General features: G+C 41.6%; 1 protein-coding gene across 1 annotated transcript; it reads right to left on the minus strand.

Moving 5' to 3' along the window:
* Window positions 1–841: 841 nt before the first annotated feature.
* Window positions 842–17,374, minus strand: LOC307131776 (uncharacterized protein). Its single transcript, XM_079825690.1, has 3 exons — window positions 17,320–17,374; window positions 15,568–15,795; window positions 842–3,801 (listed from the first exon to the last, which is right to left on the minus strand). Exons 2-3 carry the CDS (start codon window positions 15,725–15,727, stop codon window positions 2,621–2,623), a joined length of 1,341 nt encoding a protein of 446 aa, XP_079681816.1. The 5' UTR covers window positions 15,728–15,795; window positions 17,320–17,374; the 3' UTR covers window positions 842–2,620.
* Between the last annotated feature and the right edge of the window lie 1,909 nt (window positions 17,375–19,283).

Here is a 19,283-nt window from a genome sequence, read left to right on the forward strand (position 1 = left end):
AATGTAATTTCTTTTTGACTGAAGAAAGAAAGACATGAACATCTTGGATGAGATGGGGGTGAGGAAATTATTAAGAAATTTCCATTTTGAAGTTAACTAGTCCTTTAACTGGACTTTTCCCTGAAACTATTGGTCTCATTAGGACTGTGAACCTTCTTTCCACCACATCATTTGCTGCATTTTACTTCCGGGGCTTGCCCGAGCCTCGTCTGGGTAACATATTTTATCTGTCAATACACCTCGTCTGAGTGCCTGATATGCATATTTAGCTGTGCATATGTCATAAAATATAGCCTCCTCCATCATAACTCCTGTTTTTAATTCAAGAGCTCCCTCTGTTCCTCTGGCTGAAATGATAACACTATATTGGGACAGGTGAGAATGCTCAAAGCTTCTTATTTGGAAAGTAGATATTTTTCAGTGAAGATTGTTTTCTGCTTCAGCACCTTTTACCTGTGGGGTCCCGCAAGGCTCCATTCTAGGTCCAGTCCTGTTGTCACTGTACATGCTCCCTTTGGGAATGATCTTTAAAAAGTAAGGTATTTCTTACCATCTGTATGCTCACGACACTCCAACGAAATTCCAATGCCCTACTTTTTAAGTGTCTAGAGGAAGTAAAGTTGTGGATGGCTGAAAATCTTGTTCAATTGAATAAAAATAAAACAGAAGTCATTAGTTTTGGTCGCTCAGCTTGTAGCAAGATGGTAAACGATAGTTTAGGCCCATGGAAGGTCTACCTGCATGATCAAGTAAAGAACTTGGGAGTCCTTTTTGACTCATCCCTCATATTTGATCGACAGATAAAGATGGTGGTTCAAAATGAAAGACGCTGGTACAAAATGCTGCTGCAAGGTTTTTAATGAATGCTAGGAAATCATATCATGTTACTCCCTTGTTGTCTCTTTTGGGATGGCTACCAGTACAACTTGGAATACAGTATAAGACGGAATATTTACAGAATGATTCCATTATAATGTTGAAATTCAGACAAGTAATGAGTTTACATTCACCTACTGCAGTCAGTAGGTGTTCTCCTCCTATTCCAATTTGACATTGAAGGGGCGCATACAACATATTTGCCAACCGGCAACTATAGTTGCCACACATTGAAATATGATTTTCAAGAAAGGAAAAAAAAGAATACAAAAAACTGGGGAAAATAAATGAAGAAAATGTTCACATAGGACACCATTAACACAACTATATGCTTTAAACCATTCAGAAAAATCTGGGCACAAATGGGCAATTCAGGCCTCTTATGCTGCGTTCACACCAAATGTGAAATGAGTTGTCTCGACGCGCATATAAATCGAGCATTTGAAGCGAAATTGACTCGCGTTCAAGTCGCTCCAGGAGAAATGTCATAAAACACCACTCTGCCTTTCATTTTCATTAAAAATATATACTAACCATTAATAGCCATGCAAATGTGGTTCAGGCAACGCACTACCTACATTATCTTCATTGCATGTATATTTAAATAGCCTAAAAAAATAATGTAAAGAACCTTCTCTTTGCCCTCAGTCAAAACGATTGGGCAGTCAACCAATTATAGATTCATGACACATCAAAAGGACTGGCCGAGGAAAGGCTGCTCTAACCGTTAATGAATGCCTGGATCTCACAACTTTTTTAAATAGGTGCTCTCTTTATAAATATACCACTACATTCTCACCTGAAAAAGTCTTAAAACTAAATCGTGACAACAACAGAATTTTTTTTTGTTGCATGGTTTCTCATCACGTCACTTTACCATGTGACAGCAGCAAGCAGGCTCCTGGTCAACTCGCGCAAGATGGTCGATTCGTGTGTATCGCACTACAGGACCTCCAGACGCATGTCGACGTGTCTTTACATTGACTTAACATTTCTAATCACTCGCTCCAGACGCTCTATTTGCGTTTGGTGTGAACGCAGCATAAGGTAATTTAATACCGTTTATACCAGCAGCCATATCACCCTGTAGCCCAAGACTGGTTTCCCACTGAAGCTAAGCAGGGCTGAGCCTGGTTAGTACCTGAATGGGAGACCAACTGGGAAAACTAGGTTGCTGCTGGTAGAGGTGTTAGTGAGGCCAGCAGGGGGTGCTCACCCTGTGGTCTGTGTGGGTCCTAACAGCCCAGTATAGTGATTGGGACACTATACTCTAACAAGCACCATCCTTCGGATGAGACGTTAAACCGAGGTCCTGACTCTCTGTGGTCATTAAAAATCCCAGGATGTCCTTCGATAAAAAGTAGGGGTGTAACCCCGGCATCCGGGCCAAATTTGCACATTGGCCCCGGTCCATCATGGCCTCCAAATCATCCCCATATATATACAATTGGTATCATCCCTCAGTCTCCTCTCCACCAATCAGCTGGTGTGTGGTGGGCGTACTGGCGCAATATGGCTGCCGTCGCATCATCCAGGTGGATGCTGCACATTGGTGGTGGTTGAGGAGATTCCCCCCTTCTATGTAAAGCGCTTTGAGTGCCTAGAAAAGCGCTATATAAATGTAACAAATTATTATTATTATTAATTACCGTAACAATAATCAGCACATTATACAGTGTCCCAAACATGAGGAGTTTCCTGTCTGTGAAATTACTTCCACAATGATGACATGAAACCAGTTCTCTCATACATGAATACTCATGTGGTACTCCAGGGCTTTTTTATACATAAAACATTCCCCACAGTGTCCACATGTGTACGGCTTCTCTCCAGTGTGAACTCTCATGTGCCGGTTAAGGCTTTCTTTTCGGGTGAAACTTTTTCCACACTGTTGGCAGATGAAAGGCTTCTCTCCAGTGTGAATCCTCATGTGGTTTTCAAAATGTTGTTTTAGAGTGAAACTCTTTCCACACTGAGGGCAGGTGTAGGGTTGCTCCCCAGAGTGAAGTCTCATGTGTCTGTTAAGGTTTACTTTTTTAGCGAAACTCTTTCCACACTGATGGCAGGTGTAGGATTTCTCTCCAGTGTGAACTCTCATGTGGACTTGAAAGTTTTCATATTGATCAAAACACTTTCCACACTGTTGGCAGGTGAACGGCTTCTCTCCAGTGTGAATTCTCATGTGGCCTTTAAGGTTTCCTTTTAGGTTGAAACTTCTTCCACACTGTTGGCAGACGTAAGGCTTCTCTCCAGTGTGAACTCTCATGTGGCCTTTAAGGTTTCCTTTTAGGTTGAAACTTCTTCCACAATGTTGGCAGACGTAAGGCTTCTCTCCAGTGTGAATTCGCATGTGCCTGCTAAGGATTCCATTTTCAACAAAACTCTTTCCACACTGAGGGCAGGTATAAGGCTTCTCTCCAGTGTGAACTTTCATGTGCCTGTTAAGGTTTTCTTTTCGGTGGAAACTCTTTCCACACTGTTGGCAGGTGAACGACTTCTCTCCAGTGTAGAGTTTCTCCCCAGAGTGAAATCTCATGTGTCTGTTAAGGTTTACTTTTCTAGCAAAACTCTTTCCACACTGTTGGCAGGTGTAAGGCTTCTCTCCAGTGTGAACTCTCATGTGTATTTTAAAGTTTGCACCTAGAGCGAAACTCTTTCCACAGTGTTGGCAGGTATAAGGCTTCTCTCCAGTGTGAATTAGCATGTGTCTGTCAAGGTTTCTTTTTAAAGTGAATTTGTTTCCACACTGTTGGCAGGTAAAATTACTTATAGTTCCCTTATTTTTAGCCTTTTTTTGTGGCAAAGTCTTTTCAGACTGTGAGCAACTAAAAGGTTTTTCTCCAGTTATTAAATCATGATTCTTAAATTGATCTTTCTCTTCTATTTCATTCAGTACTTCACTCTCCTCTTTCAGCACCGTCAGGTCTAAGACAAAAAGAGACAAATGCAAATTAACTCCAGTGTAATGGCACAAAGCAACAAACAAAACATTTAGACATGACAAGTATCAAAACCAACATACAATTGGATCCTATTCACATGGACATCACACCAGGAGGTGGACGGTGGTGTGGGGTTGGGGGGATAGCACACACGTTTTCTGAAGCCGATCATGAAATTACTGACATAATCTAACACGTTTGCTTTAGACTCCTAATGCTGAACATTCTCTCTTTCAGTGGTCCTCTCACAGTATGGCTAAAGACCAGCTCTGATGGGCTGAACATGAGAGACTCCTGCACCATTTCACTGATTCAGAATAAAAGCAAAGGAACTCCTTCATCCCACTCAGACCATGTCTCGAGGCAGTATATCCTAATCATTGCTTTTAAGGTCTGATGGAACCTTTCAAATGAACCCTGACTCTCTGGGTGATAAGCACTGTGTATACGATGTGTAATATTGAGTGATTTAAAGAAATGTCATATAGGTCATAGTTTGACTCAAGCTTTTTTGCTTAAAGGTGAAGACCCAACTTTATGCATGTTTTGTAAGATTCCCCTCTCCGTTAAACATATTTTGTTGGACTGTCCTGGGTTAAAACAAGAATGCTCTTTTATCAAGTTATTTCACTTAAGGACTTATTTAGTAAGATTATGCATAAAAATGTTTTGGATTTTTTAAAGCACCCAATTAAGATAAGCCCCCTGATCAATCTGGACGTGATCAGTCTCAGTAGAACAAAAATGGTAAAGAACTTTGTTAAAGCTTTAACAACTGCTCGGGATGTGATTTTTTCGTTGCTTCCGGGTATCTGGTAGCTGTGCTCATAATAGTCAATAAAAACTGGTTACCAAATAGTGGCATGGCTTAACAATGATGCTGAAACAGAATGGGTTAAAATGGAAGTGCTCTGAACCATTGTCAACACTAGCCTTTATGACACTGTAACGGATGGGCACGATCAAAATTCTCTAGGCACCATAAAAACCTTCCCCCTTTCCCTTTGGTCAAACTTGATCACTGGCCCGGCCCAAAGAGTCACAAACCACCTCTCTTCAAATGCCGTTATGACCTCTGCTCTCCTGAACGACCTTAGCAGAGACGATGCCTAGAACCCTCAAAGGCGGCATAGGAGACCAGACGCCAGCCATTTGGGCAAAGACAAGAGACAAATGTCCAGTACACAAGGACATTGACTCACAATCAGTCTGTCCCAACTACTATTTCTCCTGTATTTTATGCATGTCCTTTATATTAGCCTAGTTATGATTCTTTAGTTATGTTAGTGCAACTTCAAATGCTGATATACAAAGATGATGTATCATTGCTTTAGTGTCTTCAAATCCCCATCTTGCTTGGTATCACAAGAAACCTATAATTTTTGATTAAAATGTATCATAATATTTCTGCCATACCTTTGTATAAAAACTGCACAAATTCTCCATGCCACCATAAACATGCAGATAGGGATAAGATAGAACAATACTTTCTGCTGGTCATCTTTGATTGATCACCTCACCAAATGGTTGTGAACTGATAGGGCCTTTAAGAGTTCCCTGATTAGGCTCAATCTCTTTTGAGACACCACATTTCCTCCTTCTGGCAACTATCTTCAAGTTATCTTCGTGGGAATCACAAGAAAAACACAACAAACACTTCAGCGCACCCCTAATGAAAACATCAAGAAACACTGGACTATATTGCATCTGGACTTGTTCAGCAACCAAAGTCAATGCAAGTACAGTTCGCAACCTTTAGAAGCGCTTCTAAGTCATTGTGCCCCTTTAAAGGTGAACCTGATTCTTTGATGTTTCTCGTAGGTTGTGGTAGAAGCAGAGAAATGCTGGAGGGTGTGGGAAGATAGGAGACCACACACATATATTCTGGGATTGTCTGAAAATATCCACATTTTGCAAAGGGGTAAAAGGCTGAGATCATGAAAATTCTGCATATAGACAATAGATCCACAATCGATTCTGTCTTCTAGCAATTCTAATCGATTCACAAACTTCAATAATCGATGTTCTAAAGGATATTAATAACGTGCGTTTCGAAACCATGACGACAGACTCAGTGGCGAGAGCAGCGCTCGGACAGTGTAAAGAGTGCACACCGCACAGACTTGCAAGTTGCAACAGGGAGAACTTGAACTACAACAGTTCCTGTCTTAAGATAATTGTTACCGGCAGACATCAAGCTTTTCTTGCGATCGTGCTGTCTCTACGTGTCTACGTAGTCTAATACTACAGACATGTGCACACACGAGAAGTGTTTCATTATGGACGCACGTCGTTGCCGTGATGATAAACGATAAATACACTTGCTGGTAAAGCGAGTGAAAGTATCGTGAGAACAAATCACTAAAATGATGGCTGCAACAGCGCATATTACGCCAAACAATCAGCCATTAGTTGAAACCAGCTTATAATCATCTGCCTTTGATTCAATACTTCTCAACTTGACGTTCACATAAGCTCGATCACATGGCTCGACACAGTGCGACCATACTCGCTTTTGCGACTATAAATAGATGTGCAAACCGTACAACATATTTTGGAACACCCGTTTTATTGAATGTAACATCAATACCTTACAGTATATAAGGCTATATTGTATAACAATATATCAATGATCATTGTAAGCAACCTTATATTTTGGGGATGAAAAAATATCATGAGACTGCAAAACTTCAAAGGCTATGATTTTATTAAATAAATGTGAGCTCTAATGCTTCAAAATCTGAATGTGGTACTGATGTGCATTCTATGGGCTTGCAAACAATGCTTCAAAATGCTTCAGTTCAGAGCAGATTCGAAGTCAATGAATAGTGCATATTCATGCCAAGCTAATTCTTATGAACATGAAAACGTTTTCTTTTCAGTGAATATATCGTTATATGTTGTATACAGTTGTAAGGCTGTATATTTGATCTCATATGAATTGAATGAGCATCATGAAATAAGTCATAGAAATTTCAAAATAGAGTCCTATTTGGTTGCTCAATGTGTTTCGTTTATATTTATTTTTATTTGTCCGTCTAACCTTTTCTCCACCACAGCAGTAATGTTCCCTCTGCTCCCACATGAGATCAGTTTCTCTGGCTAATTTTCTACACTGCCAAAGCAGTGCTTTTCCTTCTGCTTCCACAGTAGCTCCGTTTCTTTGGCTAATTTTCTCCACCTCCACAGCAGTGCTGTTCCTTCTGCTCCCACAGGAGCTCAAGTTCTCTGGCTAATTTTCTCCACTGCAACAGCAGTGCTTTTCCTTCTGCTCCCACAGGAGCTCTGTTTCTCCGGCTAATTTTCTCCACTGCCACTGCAGCACTTTTCCTTCTGGTCCCACAGGAGCTCCGTTTCTCCGGCTAATTTTCTCCACCTCCACAGCAGTGCTTTTCCTTCTGCTCCCACAGGAGCTCCGTTTCTCCGGCTAATTTTCTTCACCTCCACAGCAGTGCTTTTCTTTCTGCTCCCACAGGAGCTTTGTTTCTCTGGCTAATTTTCTCCACTGCCACAGCAGTGCTTTTCCTTCTGGTCCCACAGGAGCTCCGCTTCTCCGGCTAATTTTCTCCACTGCCACAGCAGTGCTTTTCCTTTTGCTCCCACAAGAGCTTTGTTTCTCTGGCTAACAAAAATAAAATAAATAAATAACCAACTGAATAAATCAAATTTGACTAAAAACAACCTGAGACGTGAAAATGGGCCTGAGCTTTTTTTTTTTTTTTTTTTAAAGATTAGGATGTCAACATTCTCAGGGAGAGAGTAGACCTCTCACACTTGTCAGCATTGCAATTCTCTTTGTAGGCCTATACACTATTTTATAGATATCATGTTTAAAAGCACTACACTTAAACAACGTTTTATTAAATTCATTACTTTGTATTTATATAGCCTAATACCTACTTTAGATGTATATATTACGTTGCTCATGCAAATTGCAAAACAGACAATAGACTATGTTGAAATAACAAACATTTTAAATTAAAACTTACGCTTTTCTTTAGTTTTTAAATCTTTTTACAAGAAATCCTGCAGATCATAAAGAACTTTGTTTTTCCACCTCCAAGAAAGGACAGGTGCTCTCCATTATTTCTCCTTGTTTACTTAAAGGCCGTTTTCCTTGCTTTACTCGAGGCAAAAAGCCATGTGTTGACTTTAAAACCGAGTAGACGTTACATTATATGCATCTGTAGTGGAATTACTAGATTTTCGCATCGATACATGTTTGTTTTAATGCGGATGCGCTGTCACTTTAAATCAGCGCCAGCACATAAAAAAATAGACTCTGTGCGGAAACGATCGCAGCACAGCTGTATGGCTACGCGCTCCTGGAACGCACTGACAGACCGAAGCCGCGTGCAGTGAAAGCTGTATCCATTAACAAGGGGTACGGAAAAATACGCACTGTATTCGCACTGCAAACGGAGTATGTGTGAAACGGGCGTCAGCAGGTGCCATGCTCGATGTATACGCCACTTTCATACAGCTTTCTCGTGCCACAGTGCCTACAATGTTACAGTTTTGTCCACCACCCTTCTTCCGTCATCATTATATTTTACGGGGAAGCCAAAATGCTCCCATACATGTGATTTGAATGATGCGGGAGGCTTTTCAAGTTCTTCTACTTCTCCCCTAGCAACTGTTGACTGATTAACATGCCCTGTTCATGTGAACACATCTGTTTCTCTGAAACTCAGCATCGAGTTTAAAGGAACGAGATCACTTAAAAAGCAATATCGGCAGAAAAACTTTTAGTTTTAGTCTGCGATCGCTAAACAATTCAGATTAATCCACAAGTTTAAAAAAAATGCACAATAAATCCGCGGGTCACGTGCGTGCCGAACCGTGGGTCGTGATCCGTACGGATCAACTGCGATCCGTTACACCCCTAGCAGTGCTGTTCCCTCTGATCCCACAGAAGCTCAGTTTCTCTGGCTATTTTTCTCCACACAGCAGTGCTGTTCCTTTTGTTCCCGCAGGAGCTCAGGTTCTCTGGCTAATTTTATCCTGTGCTTTCTGCTCCCACAGGAGCTATGTTTTCTCTGGCTAATTTTCTCCACGGCCAATCCAGTTATTTTCCCCCCCAGACCTGCAGTCTACAGGTCAGTGACTTACTCAACAACATCGTGCCGCAGGTTAACCCCTCCTCCCTACCCTGCCCGGAAAACAAACACAGCTAGATCCACCAATTACCTGCTAAGTGCAGCAACCGCCAGCGCAAATTAGGGATTCAAAAGTAGAGAGTCTCCTCCTTCGAAGAAAGCAGGCAGTCCTGCAAACATTTTAATTCTGGAAAACGTACCAAACAGCGATGCCAGTTTATGCACATTTGTATTTTCCGTGGCTGCGTCCATGCCCGCGTTAATGTCCAGTGTATTTAAATATTTCACACATGGACTTTGAACTAGCTCATCACCCGGATGCCGAATTTACTAATTATCTGCTGTCAGGCCTCAAAATATTTTAGAACGCATCGCCTTATTGTTCCATAGCGACGCGTTGTGGTTCTCACATGACACAAAGCTGCCATAATAGCGCTGTATGACAGCTCAGCTGTATCGGGTTCATTTTGTTTCTTCTTTTTTTATTCAAAATATTCACAAAATTGCTAACTATGTCATGAACTATCTGATATTCTGATTTTCAAATACGTGTGAGTGTATGTGTGTTAATTGATCTATACAGCGCAATGGGCGGCGCAATGTTAGTTTGCGCTCAGAGGATCGGATCTGTCAGATTTACATCACGCAAATTCATCATATTTCATGAAATACACTAAAAAAGCATAAGTATAAGTGTAAAAGACTTCTCAAGCTACCCTTTCCGCATCTGGGAGGCAACTTCAGCAGCTCAAAAAGGCCTCTCCCAACAGCAGATCCAAGCTCTCGGTAGATGGTTCTCAGATGCTTTCTCAAAACTATATCATGACCAACTGTTACCACATCATCAAGCCCTCCAAATCCCCCACCCGATCTACTGGGAGGTTTTGTCTCTGTCCAGCGAGCATTTATCTCCCAGTGGACGCGGTGAGAAATCTCCCAGTCAAGCACTCATGCTTCTCTTTTCTGTTTTCAGCCTTTCAACAAGAAGTGGAAAGTTTCCACTCAGTGAGTCAGAGGAAAGTTTCCACGCAGTGAGTCAGAGGAAAGTTTCCACTCAGTGAGTCAGAGGAAAGTTTCCACTCAGTGAGTCAGAGGAAAGTTTCCATGCAGTGAGTCAGAGGAAAGTTTCCACGCAGTGAGTCAGAGGAAAGTTTCCACGCAGTGAGTCAGAGGAAAGTGAGTCAGAGGAAAGTTTCCACGCAGTGAGTCAGAGGAAAGTTTCCACTCAGTGAGTCAGAGGAAAGTTTCCACTCAGTGAGTCAGAGGAAAGTTTCCACGCAGTGAGTCAGAGGAAAGTTTCCACGCAGTGAGTCAGAGGAAAGTTTCCACGCAGTGAGTCAGAGGAAAGTTTCCACTCAGTGAGTCAGAGGAAAGTTTCCACGCAGTGAGTCAGAGGAAAGTTTCCACGCAGTGAGTCAGAGGAAAGTTTCCACGCAGTGAGTCAGAGGAAAGTTTCCACACAGCGAGAAAGTGGAAAGTTCCACAGTACGAAAGTGGATAGTTTTCCACGCAGTGAGAAAGCGGATAGTTTTCACACAATGAGAAGTGGATAGTTTTTCACGCAATGAGAAGTGGATAGTTTCCACGCAGTGAGAAAGCGGAAAGTTCCACACAGTAAGAAAGTGGATAGTTTTCCACAAAGTAAGAAAGTGGATAGTTTTCCGCACAGTGAGAAAGTGGAAAGTTCCACACAGTAAGAAAGCGGATAGTTTTCCACGCAGTGAGAAAGCGGATAGTTTTTCACGCAGTGAGAAGTGGATAGTTTTTCACGCAGTGAGAAGTGGATAGTTTTTCACGCAGTGAGAAGTGGATAGTTTTTCACGCAGTGAGAAGTGGATAGTTTTCCACGCAGTGAGAAAGCGGATAGTTTTCCATGCAGCAAGAAAGTGGAAAGTTTCCACGCAGCGAGAAAGTGGAAAGTTTCCACGCAGCGAGAAAGTGGAAAGTTTCCACGCAGCGAGAAAGCGGTAAATTTCCACGCACCGAGAAAGCAGTAAGTTTCCACGCAGCGAGGAAGTGAATAATGTCAATGCAGTGGGAACGCGGTACATTTCCACGCAGCGAGAAAGTGGAAAGTTTCCACGCAGCGAGAAAACGTTAAATTTCCACGCAACGAGAAAGCGGTAAATTTCCACGCAACGAGAAAGCGGCAAGTTTCCACGCAACGAGAAAGCGGTACATTTCCACGCAACGAGAAAGCGGCAAGTTTCCACGCAGCGAGGAAGTGAATAGTGTCAATGCAGTGGGAACGCGGTACATTTCCACACAAAGAGAAAGCGGAAAGTTTCCACGCAGCGAGGAAGCGGAAAGTTTCCACGCAGCGAGGAAGCGGAAAATTCCCACGCAGCGAGGAAGCGGAAAATTCCCACGCAGCGAGGAAGCGGAAAATTTCCACGCAGCGAGGAAGCGGAAAGTTCCAGGCAGTAAATCAGTGGATAGTCGTCCACGCCGCAAGATAGTGGATAGTTGCCCACGCAGTAAGATAGTGGATAGTTGCCCACGCAGTAAGATAGTGGATAGTTGTCCACGCAGTAAGATACTGCATAGTACCACACACAGTAAGATGGTGGATAGTTTGTCCAAGCAGTAAGATGGTGGATAGTTGTCCACGCAGTAAGATACTGCATAGTACCACACACAGTAAGATGGTGGATAGTTTGTCCAAGCAGTAAGATACTGCATAGTAGCACACAGTAAGATGGTGGACAGTTGTCCACGCAGTAAGATACTGCATAGTAGCACACACAGTAAGATGGTGGATAGTTGCCCACGCAGTAAGATGGTGGATAGTTTGTCCAAGCAGTAAGATACTGCATAGTAGCACACAGTAAGATGGTGGATAGTTGTCCACGCAGTAAGATACTGCATAGTAGCACACAGTAAGATGGTGGATAGTTGTCCACGCAGTAAGATACTGCATAGTAGCACACAGTAAGATGGTGGATAGTTGTCCACGCAGTAAGATGGTGGATAGTTGTCCACGCAGTAAGATACTGCATAGTAGCACACACAGTAAGATGGTGGATAGTTGCCCACGCAATCATAGTTGTCCACGCAGTAAGATACTGGATAGTTGTCCACGCAGTAAGATGGTGAATAGTCTCCTCAAGCGAATACGTTTCGACACAGCGAGAAAGTCGAAGATTCCAGCAAGGAAGTGGATCGTTTTCACTCAGCAAGAAATAGAAGTTGTTAAACACAGCAAGGAAACGGATAGTTTTATCCCACAGCAAGAAAGTGGTTTAAAAAACTTACGCAGCGAGAAGTGGACAGTTTTCCACACAGTAAGGAAGCAAGATAAAACCCTCTAGATCAGGGGTTTTCAAACTTTTTGTGTGTGTGGATCACTATTTGTAATCAAAAAATATTGCGGACCACCTCATAACACACATAATAAAATATGTCTACACACAGTCCTACCTAAATTATTCCGCACCTCTAAATAGGCTTACTAGCACTAAAACTATAACTAGTCATCACATCAGTATATACAACAGGCTTGTTAAAAGAAAGTTTACTGCACACAACGGCTACATATTTAATTTATTTATTCTGGCTCATAGATGCATCAGACTCACTGTCAATCTCTTAATTTTTTGTAACTTCTGCCTCTGTCTCTTTTCTCTTCAAAGAACATGTTGCTATCCACCGATCCATAACAGCACTGAACTTGAACGTCACGGCCGAGCTCCACTAGCCTATTTTAGTAATCGCACAATAACTTGACAATTAAATACAAATGTTATATCAATATAGGCCTACATATTCTTTTTATTTTTTTATGGGAATTTCCTGGTAAATTGAAGGTAAAAAAATATTATTTTATTTTATTTTATTTTGCCTTTCCACGGACTACCTGCAGTACCCTCACGGACCACTAGTGGTCCGCGGACCACAGTTTGGGAATGACTGCTCTAGATTGATAGGTTCCACTAGTGGAAAGTTTCCACTTGGTAAGGAAGTGGATCGATTCATTGCAGCAAGAAAGTGGAAAGATTCCATGCAGCAAGGAAGGGTCCCATAAAATCTCTAAATCAAGATCTCATATTTATTTTTCCCATTTTTTCTTCCAGGCGGTCTCCCACTTATAAGACCACACCCTGCTCCCATCAAGAACCGTGCGATTCGTGAACTAACAGGGGCTGCCCACTGGCGACACAAGCCGCTCACGGGCCCTCCCGTTCAAACAGCCAGGCCCCCTCTCTAATGCCAGCCGCCAAGCTTGGCACTTCTTGCTGGGTATTCAGCAGGCGGCTGTCTTATGCTCTTTAGCTTTTGGGGGGTACTCTGGGTTTGGGCCTAATTCCGAGCTCGAAGCCCTCCCCCCCGGACAGCACGCCAAATATGCATTGAATTACTCTCTATAAATTATATGTAAGTGTGAACTCGTGAAATTATGTTTTATAAACAAGGTTCGGGAGAAGCACGTTCAGATAATTGACACAGATGGAGAACACTCAGCTAATCAACAATAGAGGTATATAAACTCTCAGCAGTCCTACCTCCGTTTGTTGACAGTTCTCAGCAACCCTTCCACCACCCCTTCGCCACACCTTTAACTCTAAAACCACTTACATATACGGGGGGTACTCTGGGTTCGGGCCTAATTCCGAGCTCGAATCCCTCCCCCCAGACAGCACGCCAAATACGCATTGAATTACTCTCTATAAATTATATGTAAGTGCGAACTCGTAAATTCCCTTGTTTCTGGTGAATTCAATGTATGTTTGACTGGCAATTTATGAAACTGCTGCCTGTAGGCCTCTGGGACTAACTCGTAAAGCTTTGAGTACAGCTAGCTTAACCACACTGTACTAAAGGCTGTCTTCTAAAGATAGCGGTTGAATAAACCTCTAAAGCTTTCCCAGTCAATTTGCATTGCAACAACAATGACCATACATCTTTCAGCCAACCCAAAGAAGTTGCAATCTTTGCAAAAGCGTTAAAATAGCTTATACATTGTACATACATTGTAGTAGAGCTGCAACTAACGATTATTTTTTCTGTCGACTAATCTAACGATTATTTTTTCGATTAGTCGACTAATCTAACGATTATTTTCCAGATTAATCTTATTATTCTTTTTTACTGATTATTGTATTTCAAAGAGGGTAGTGAATTTGTATATTATTTTAACATGAAATCAATGAATGATGACAATATTAATTGTATTTCAGGAAGGGTAGTGTACATAGTATGCCATTTTATAATGAAATATATGAAAAAAAGAAGCTTTTTAAACATAATATATAATGATACTATTCATCATAAAATGTATACAGAGTAGGCCTAATTAGGAAAAGTTGTTTACTATAGTAGTTGAGTATGATTTACTTATTGATTTGTGTCAATAGTAAACGAAAATGCACTTGTATTTATCTGCAAAAGGTTCTCATACAGGAGCTTTCAGCGTAGTGTTAATGTATAACTAGTCGTCTATTTTGAAGATACATGTGCATAAACAACGACTAAAGCTGCCAGAAGTTTTTGCCCAAACTTCAAAGACATTTAAATTATTAAAGCTAGAGGCATATCTTAACTTTAATGTTACTTTAATCATGTAAACTACCTATATACAACAAGTTATTATGCATATGTGTTTGGGACAGAGCGGAACCAGGTCGCATTAACAGCAGATATATGCAGCCCATAATAAATAAAAGCACGAGATGTACTGGGGTCGGAGAAGAACCCCGGAAAATGTGACCGTCTGTTGCAATACACGCGCCACGGTTCAGCTGCGCGAGAGAACACTGGCAGCAGGGTTGCCAGGTTTACACAACAAAACCCACCCATTCGTTACTCAAAACTAGCCCAAAACAAGCCCAATCGCGTTTCGGGGAGGTTCTCTGGTAAACATCGCGTTCGGGGGGTTAAATATGCGGACAAAAGCGGACTTGGCAACACTGACTGCAGTGTGAAAGCTCCCGCTCTCCACGCGCACAGCTTCTGCTCTGCCACCGCGTGCAGTGTGAAACCGGCGTTACAGAGCGAACAAAGCACAGTTTTATTCGGCTTCTGTTTAAAGTACTCCCACACTTTTGAATGTCGCGGTCTGGCTTTATATGATAAATGATCATTTTCACTATGCCCGGGAGCAGAAGCTGCCATTATTCTAGATCTTCTGTTCCATTCTAGAACGTAAATAATGTGCCGCCGACGCGTCGACGCATTTCACGCACGTCGACGTATTTTCGTAGTCGACGTCATCGACGACATCGACGCGTCGTTGCAGCCCTACATTGTAGCATTGAAAACATACTGTTGCAAAAAAGAAATATCAATGCAGATCAACAATGTGTGAGATGTGAAATATATAGACTATATTACAAATAATTTAATTCAGGTGTTCCAATCAGTTCATGGCCACAGGTGTATAAATCAGCACCTAGACATGCAGACGTTTCTACAAACATTTAGGAGCTCAGTGAACTCAAGCGTGGCACCAGGATACACTATGGGAAGAAGGCAAGCTGGCGGAGGCAGTGTGGACTTAAAGAATGTGCTGCTAACATCTTGGTGCCAGATACCACACCACACCTTCAGGGGTCTAGTGGAGTCCATAGCTCGACGGGTCAGGGCTGATTTTAATGCAAAAGGGGGACCAACATAATATTAGGTCATAATTCAGCTTTGAGAATGAAACCAACCTGTGTGTTCCTCAGTTTCTTCATGTTTCACTCTCAATGTTTCTTCAATCTTCAGTTCTTCTCTCTCCTCTTTCTCTGTTTGTTCCTCAGTCTCTTCTTGTTTCACTCTCAATGTTTCTTCAATCTTCACGTCTTCACTCTCCTCTTTAATAAACTCCATCTTTATAATAGTGTGTCAAGTGGATCTCAGTCACTTCTCCAGGAGTTTTTGTGTGTGTTTATTTTGTCCTGTTTAAGAGGAGAATAATTAATAATTAACAAAAAGAAAAATAATTCCAAACTAAATCTCTCCTAGTTTAGTAATCATTGAACTGGCAAGAGAGTGAGTTTGTTTTTTAAAATATATATATATTTTTTATTTTAAAATTACAGAATTCAACCGCAAGTTTCTTGACACATTTTGAAAGTATATATTTAAACATAACAATTGAAATAAAAAGGAACAAAAAAAGTTGAGCTTAAATTTAAAGGGCATCACAAACATGTAAATTCATTTCACACTTTTTTTGAAAATGAGCAAAATTTGGTTTTGAGTTATTCCATTTAGTTGGATTAATATGATTACTGCATTTATCATCAATTAAATCAAGATTATCTAAAAACAAATGTTTGGATTATAAAAACAAAAATGGCCCTATGTGGAATATTTTACTAACCGTGTTTATTTAAACAACTTTGTGGTGTCAATTTTTTTCTTATATGCAGTTTGATATTAACAAAACACCTCTTCAGTTATCTAATTTTCACACACAAGTCCTTTTGATGCGTTTTGTTTTTAAACATAACTTCTCTCACTCCTTTTTTAATATGTATATCACACACCAAAACAAAATATATTATTAATGAGTTATTATTATTATTAGTTGGACAGGTGTTGAGTTATGATGGTCAGCTTTTGAGTATTACTGAACTATGTCTTAAATGTAAGTGCCATATTTCTGTTAAAAAAATATTGTAGTCATGAATTCTATTTCTGCCAAAATCATATAACTATTCATTAGAGTTATAGTTAATGGACCTAAATTACCTGATTAGACAAAAACACTCAAAACTAACACAACATATTAATAAAAGAATAGAAATTATACAGACCCTTAATATATTAGTCAGTTTAGCTATTTAATGATTTATAGAAATCGAGATAGAAATAGAAATGGAGCGCTTCGAATCACTGAATCATTTGTTGTGAATCAATCGGTTCAATTGACTCGGAGAGTCTAAAGCTCCGGTTCTCTCGTCACTCGCCAGAGACTGAACTCATGTTTGAACTGATTCACGATAAAGAGAGAAATGAGCCGCTCCTTCTGTTAAGGCTGCAACATACTCCACAAGAACAGAGAAAAAAGTTCTCGCTCCCAGGGCTGCGACCGGAGCCCTGGTTTGGGAGTTCTCGCAGCTCGTTCTCGACACATCGTCTGAGCAGAACTTTTTTCTTGTGGGTGTCCGAGAACTATTGTGTGATTGGTCAGAATTTTGAAGTGAGCGGGGTTAATGCAGAGAAACGGAGATGTTCGGCACCTGCTTTTCTCGTGAAGTATGGAATGCACTGGCCAGAACGAACTTTGTTCTTGTTCTTGCCACCTCGAGAAAACGAACACATTTCTTTGTTCTTGCAGAGTATGTTCCAAGCTCATGAGTTTATTCTGTTACTTTACTCACACAACGCTGATAAATGTTAGATAAAGCAATGCAGTATTACATTTAACAATACATCCTTCATTCTGTGTCACTTTAAACGCTTAAAACACAAACCTTTCTCCAGCAGAACCACAGCAGATGCAGGAGCGCGGCGCAGCCTTGTGACGTCACTCATGGATATCAAAATATAAGTCCTATCCACTGCTGCGTCTAAAATCACAAGTGCATAGAAATTTACCTAGAAAAATGACAACATTCAGAGTGGAATGTATTGGTGAAATACATTTACTAGCACAATGGTAAGTTAATAATACAGTTCACATTGAGAGAAAAATAAATAAATAAAGCAATAACACAAGTAATTTATATTCTTTGTTTTTATATTTAATTTTATAATCATTGGAAGTCATTTGATTTATCATTTATGCATTTTGTCATTTTAAGTTTTAATATTTACTTATATTATATTTAAAATATTACTTATTATTTATGTTCTATTGTTGTTTAATCTTAAAATCTTAATCTTTAATCTGGGGGGTTAAACCAACAAATGGTTTATTTGTGTTAAACCAACCTTGTTGACAGACTCTCTTCCCTGATCTGTTAAAAGGTGCTTCGGTGCTCCAAATTTGTAAACAAACAAACAAACAAACAAAAAAAAAAAATATATATATATATATATATATATATAGTTTGTGTGTCCACGCAGTACAAAAAATGAATGACCCATCTCAGAGTAGCTTTATAGAATGCCCTTCAGTTTTATTTCATTATCAGCAATCACCATGTTGACAATGGCAGGTTCCTGTTCTTCATTTAGGAGCTTTCCTCTGCCCCATGAGGGAGGTAGATGTCGAATCCTTAGACTGACAAAATATTACATATTAGAGGCCAGAGGCATACAGTCACTTGGTAAAAGTATTTACACTTTGCAGTAGGAGAAGCCCTTATACAATATCCTACCTTTGGTTTCTGGAAGAATCTGGATAATGGATGCCACTGGGTCCCGGCTGAGATTTGGCTGTAGTCGTTCACCAGCCTCTCTGTATGATAGCCTGTGGTTTATGACATGGTCTTTGAAAGTAGCTCTTATGTCATTGGTTACCCTAACTCTGGCCTTTGAGCACCTGCATTCTAACTCCTCAATCTCTACCTTGTCCTCGTCCCACTCCTCTCCCTTGCCCTTTCCCTTGTCCCACTCCTCTCCTTGTCCTCATCCCACTCCTCTCCCTTGCCCTTGTCCCACTCCTCTCCCTTGCCCTTTCCCTTGTCCCACTCCTCTCCCTTGTCCTCATCCCACTCCTCTCCCTTGCCCTTGTCCCACTCCTCTCCCTTGCCCTTGTCCCACTCCTCTGCCTTGCCCTTTCCCTTGTCCCACTCCTCTCCCTTGTCCTCATCCCACTCCTCTCCCTTTCCCTTGTCCCAATCCTCTCCCTTGTCCTCATCCCACTCCTCTCCCTTGCCCTTGTCCCACTCCTCTCCCTTGTCCTCATCCCACTCCTCTCCCTTGCCCTTGTCCCACTCCTCTCCCTTGCCCTTTCCCTTGTCCCACCCCTCTCCCTTGTCCTCATCCCACTCCTCTCCCTTGTCCTCGTCCCACTCCTCTCCCTTGTCCTCATCCCACTCCTCTCCCTTGTCCTCATCCCACTCCTCTCCCTTGTCCTCATCCCACTCCTCTCCCTTGTCCTCGTCCCACTCCTCTCCCTTGTCCTCGTCCCACTCCTCTCCCTTGTCCTCATCCCACTCCTCTCCCTTGTCCTCATCCCACTCCTCTCCCTTGTCCTCATCCCACTCCTCTGCCTTGTCCTCATCCCACTCCTCTCCCTTGTCCTCGTCCCACTCCTCTCCCTTGTCCTCGTCCCACTCCTCTCCCTTGTCCTCATCCCACTCCTCTCCCTTGTCCTCATCCCACTCCTCTCCCTTGTCCTCATCCCACTCCTCTGCCTTGTCCTCATCCCACTCCTCTCCCTTTCCCTTGTCCCACTCCTCTCCCTAGTCCTCGTCAGGGAGAGCCAAATGTCCACGAAGGTCCAATTAAGGGCTGTAATATGGTCCCTTGAGGGTTAATTCAGTTTCAG

The sequence above is a fragment of the Gobio gobio genome, assembly GCF_949357685.1.
Source record: "Gobio gobio genome assembly, chromosome: 1".
Taxonomy (NCBI): Eukaryota; Metazoa; Chordata; class Actinopteri; order Cypriniformes; family Gobionidae; genus Gobio; species Gobio gobio.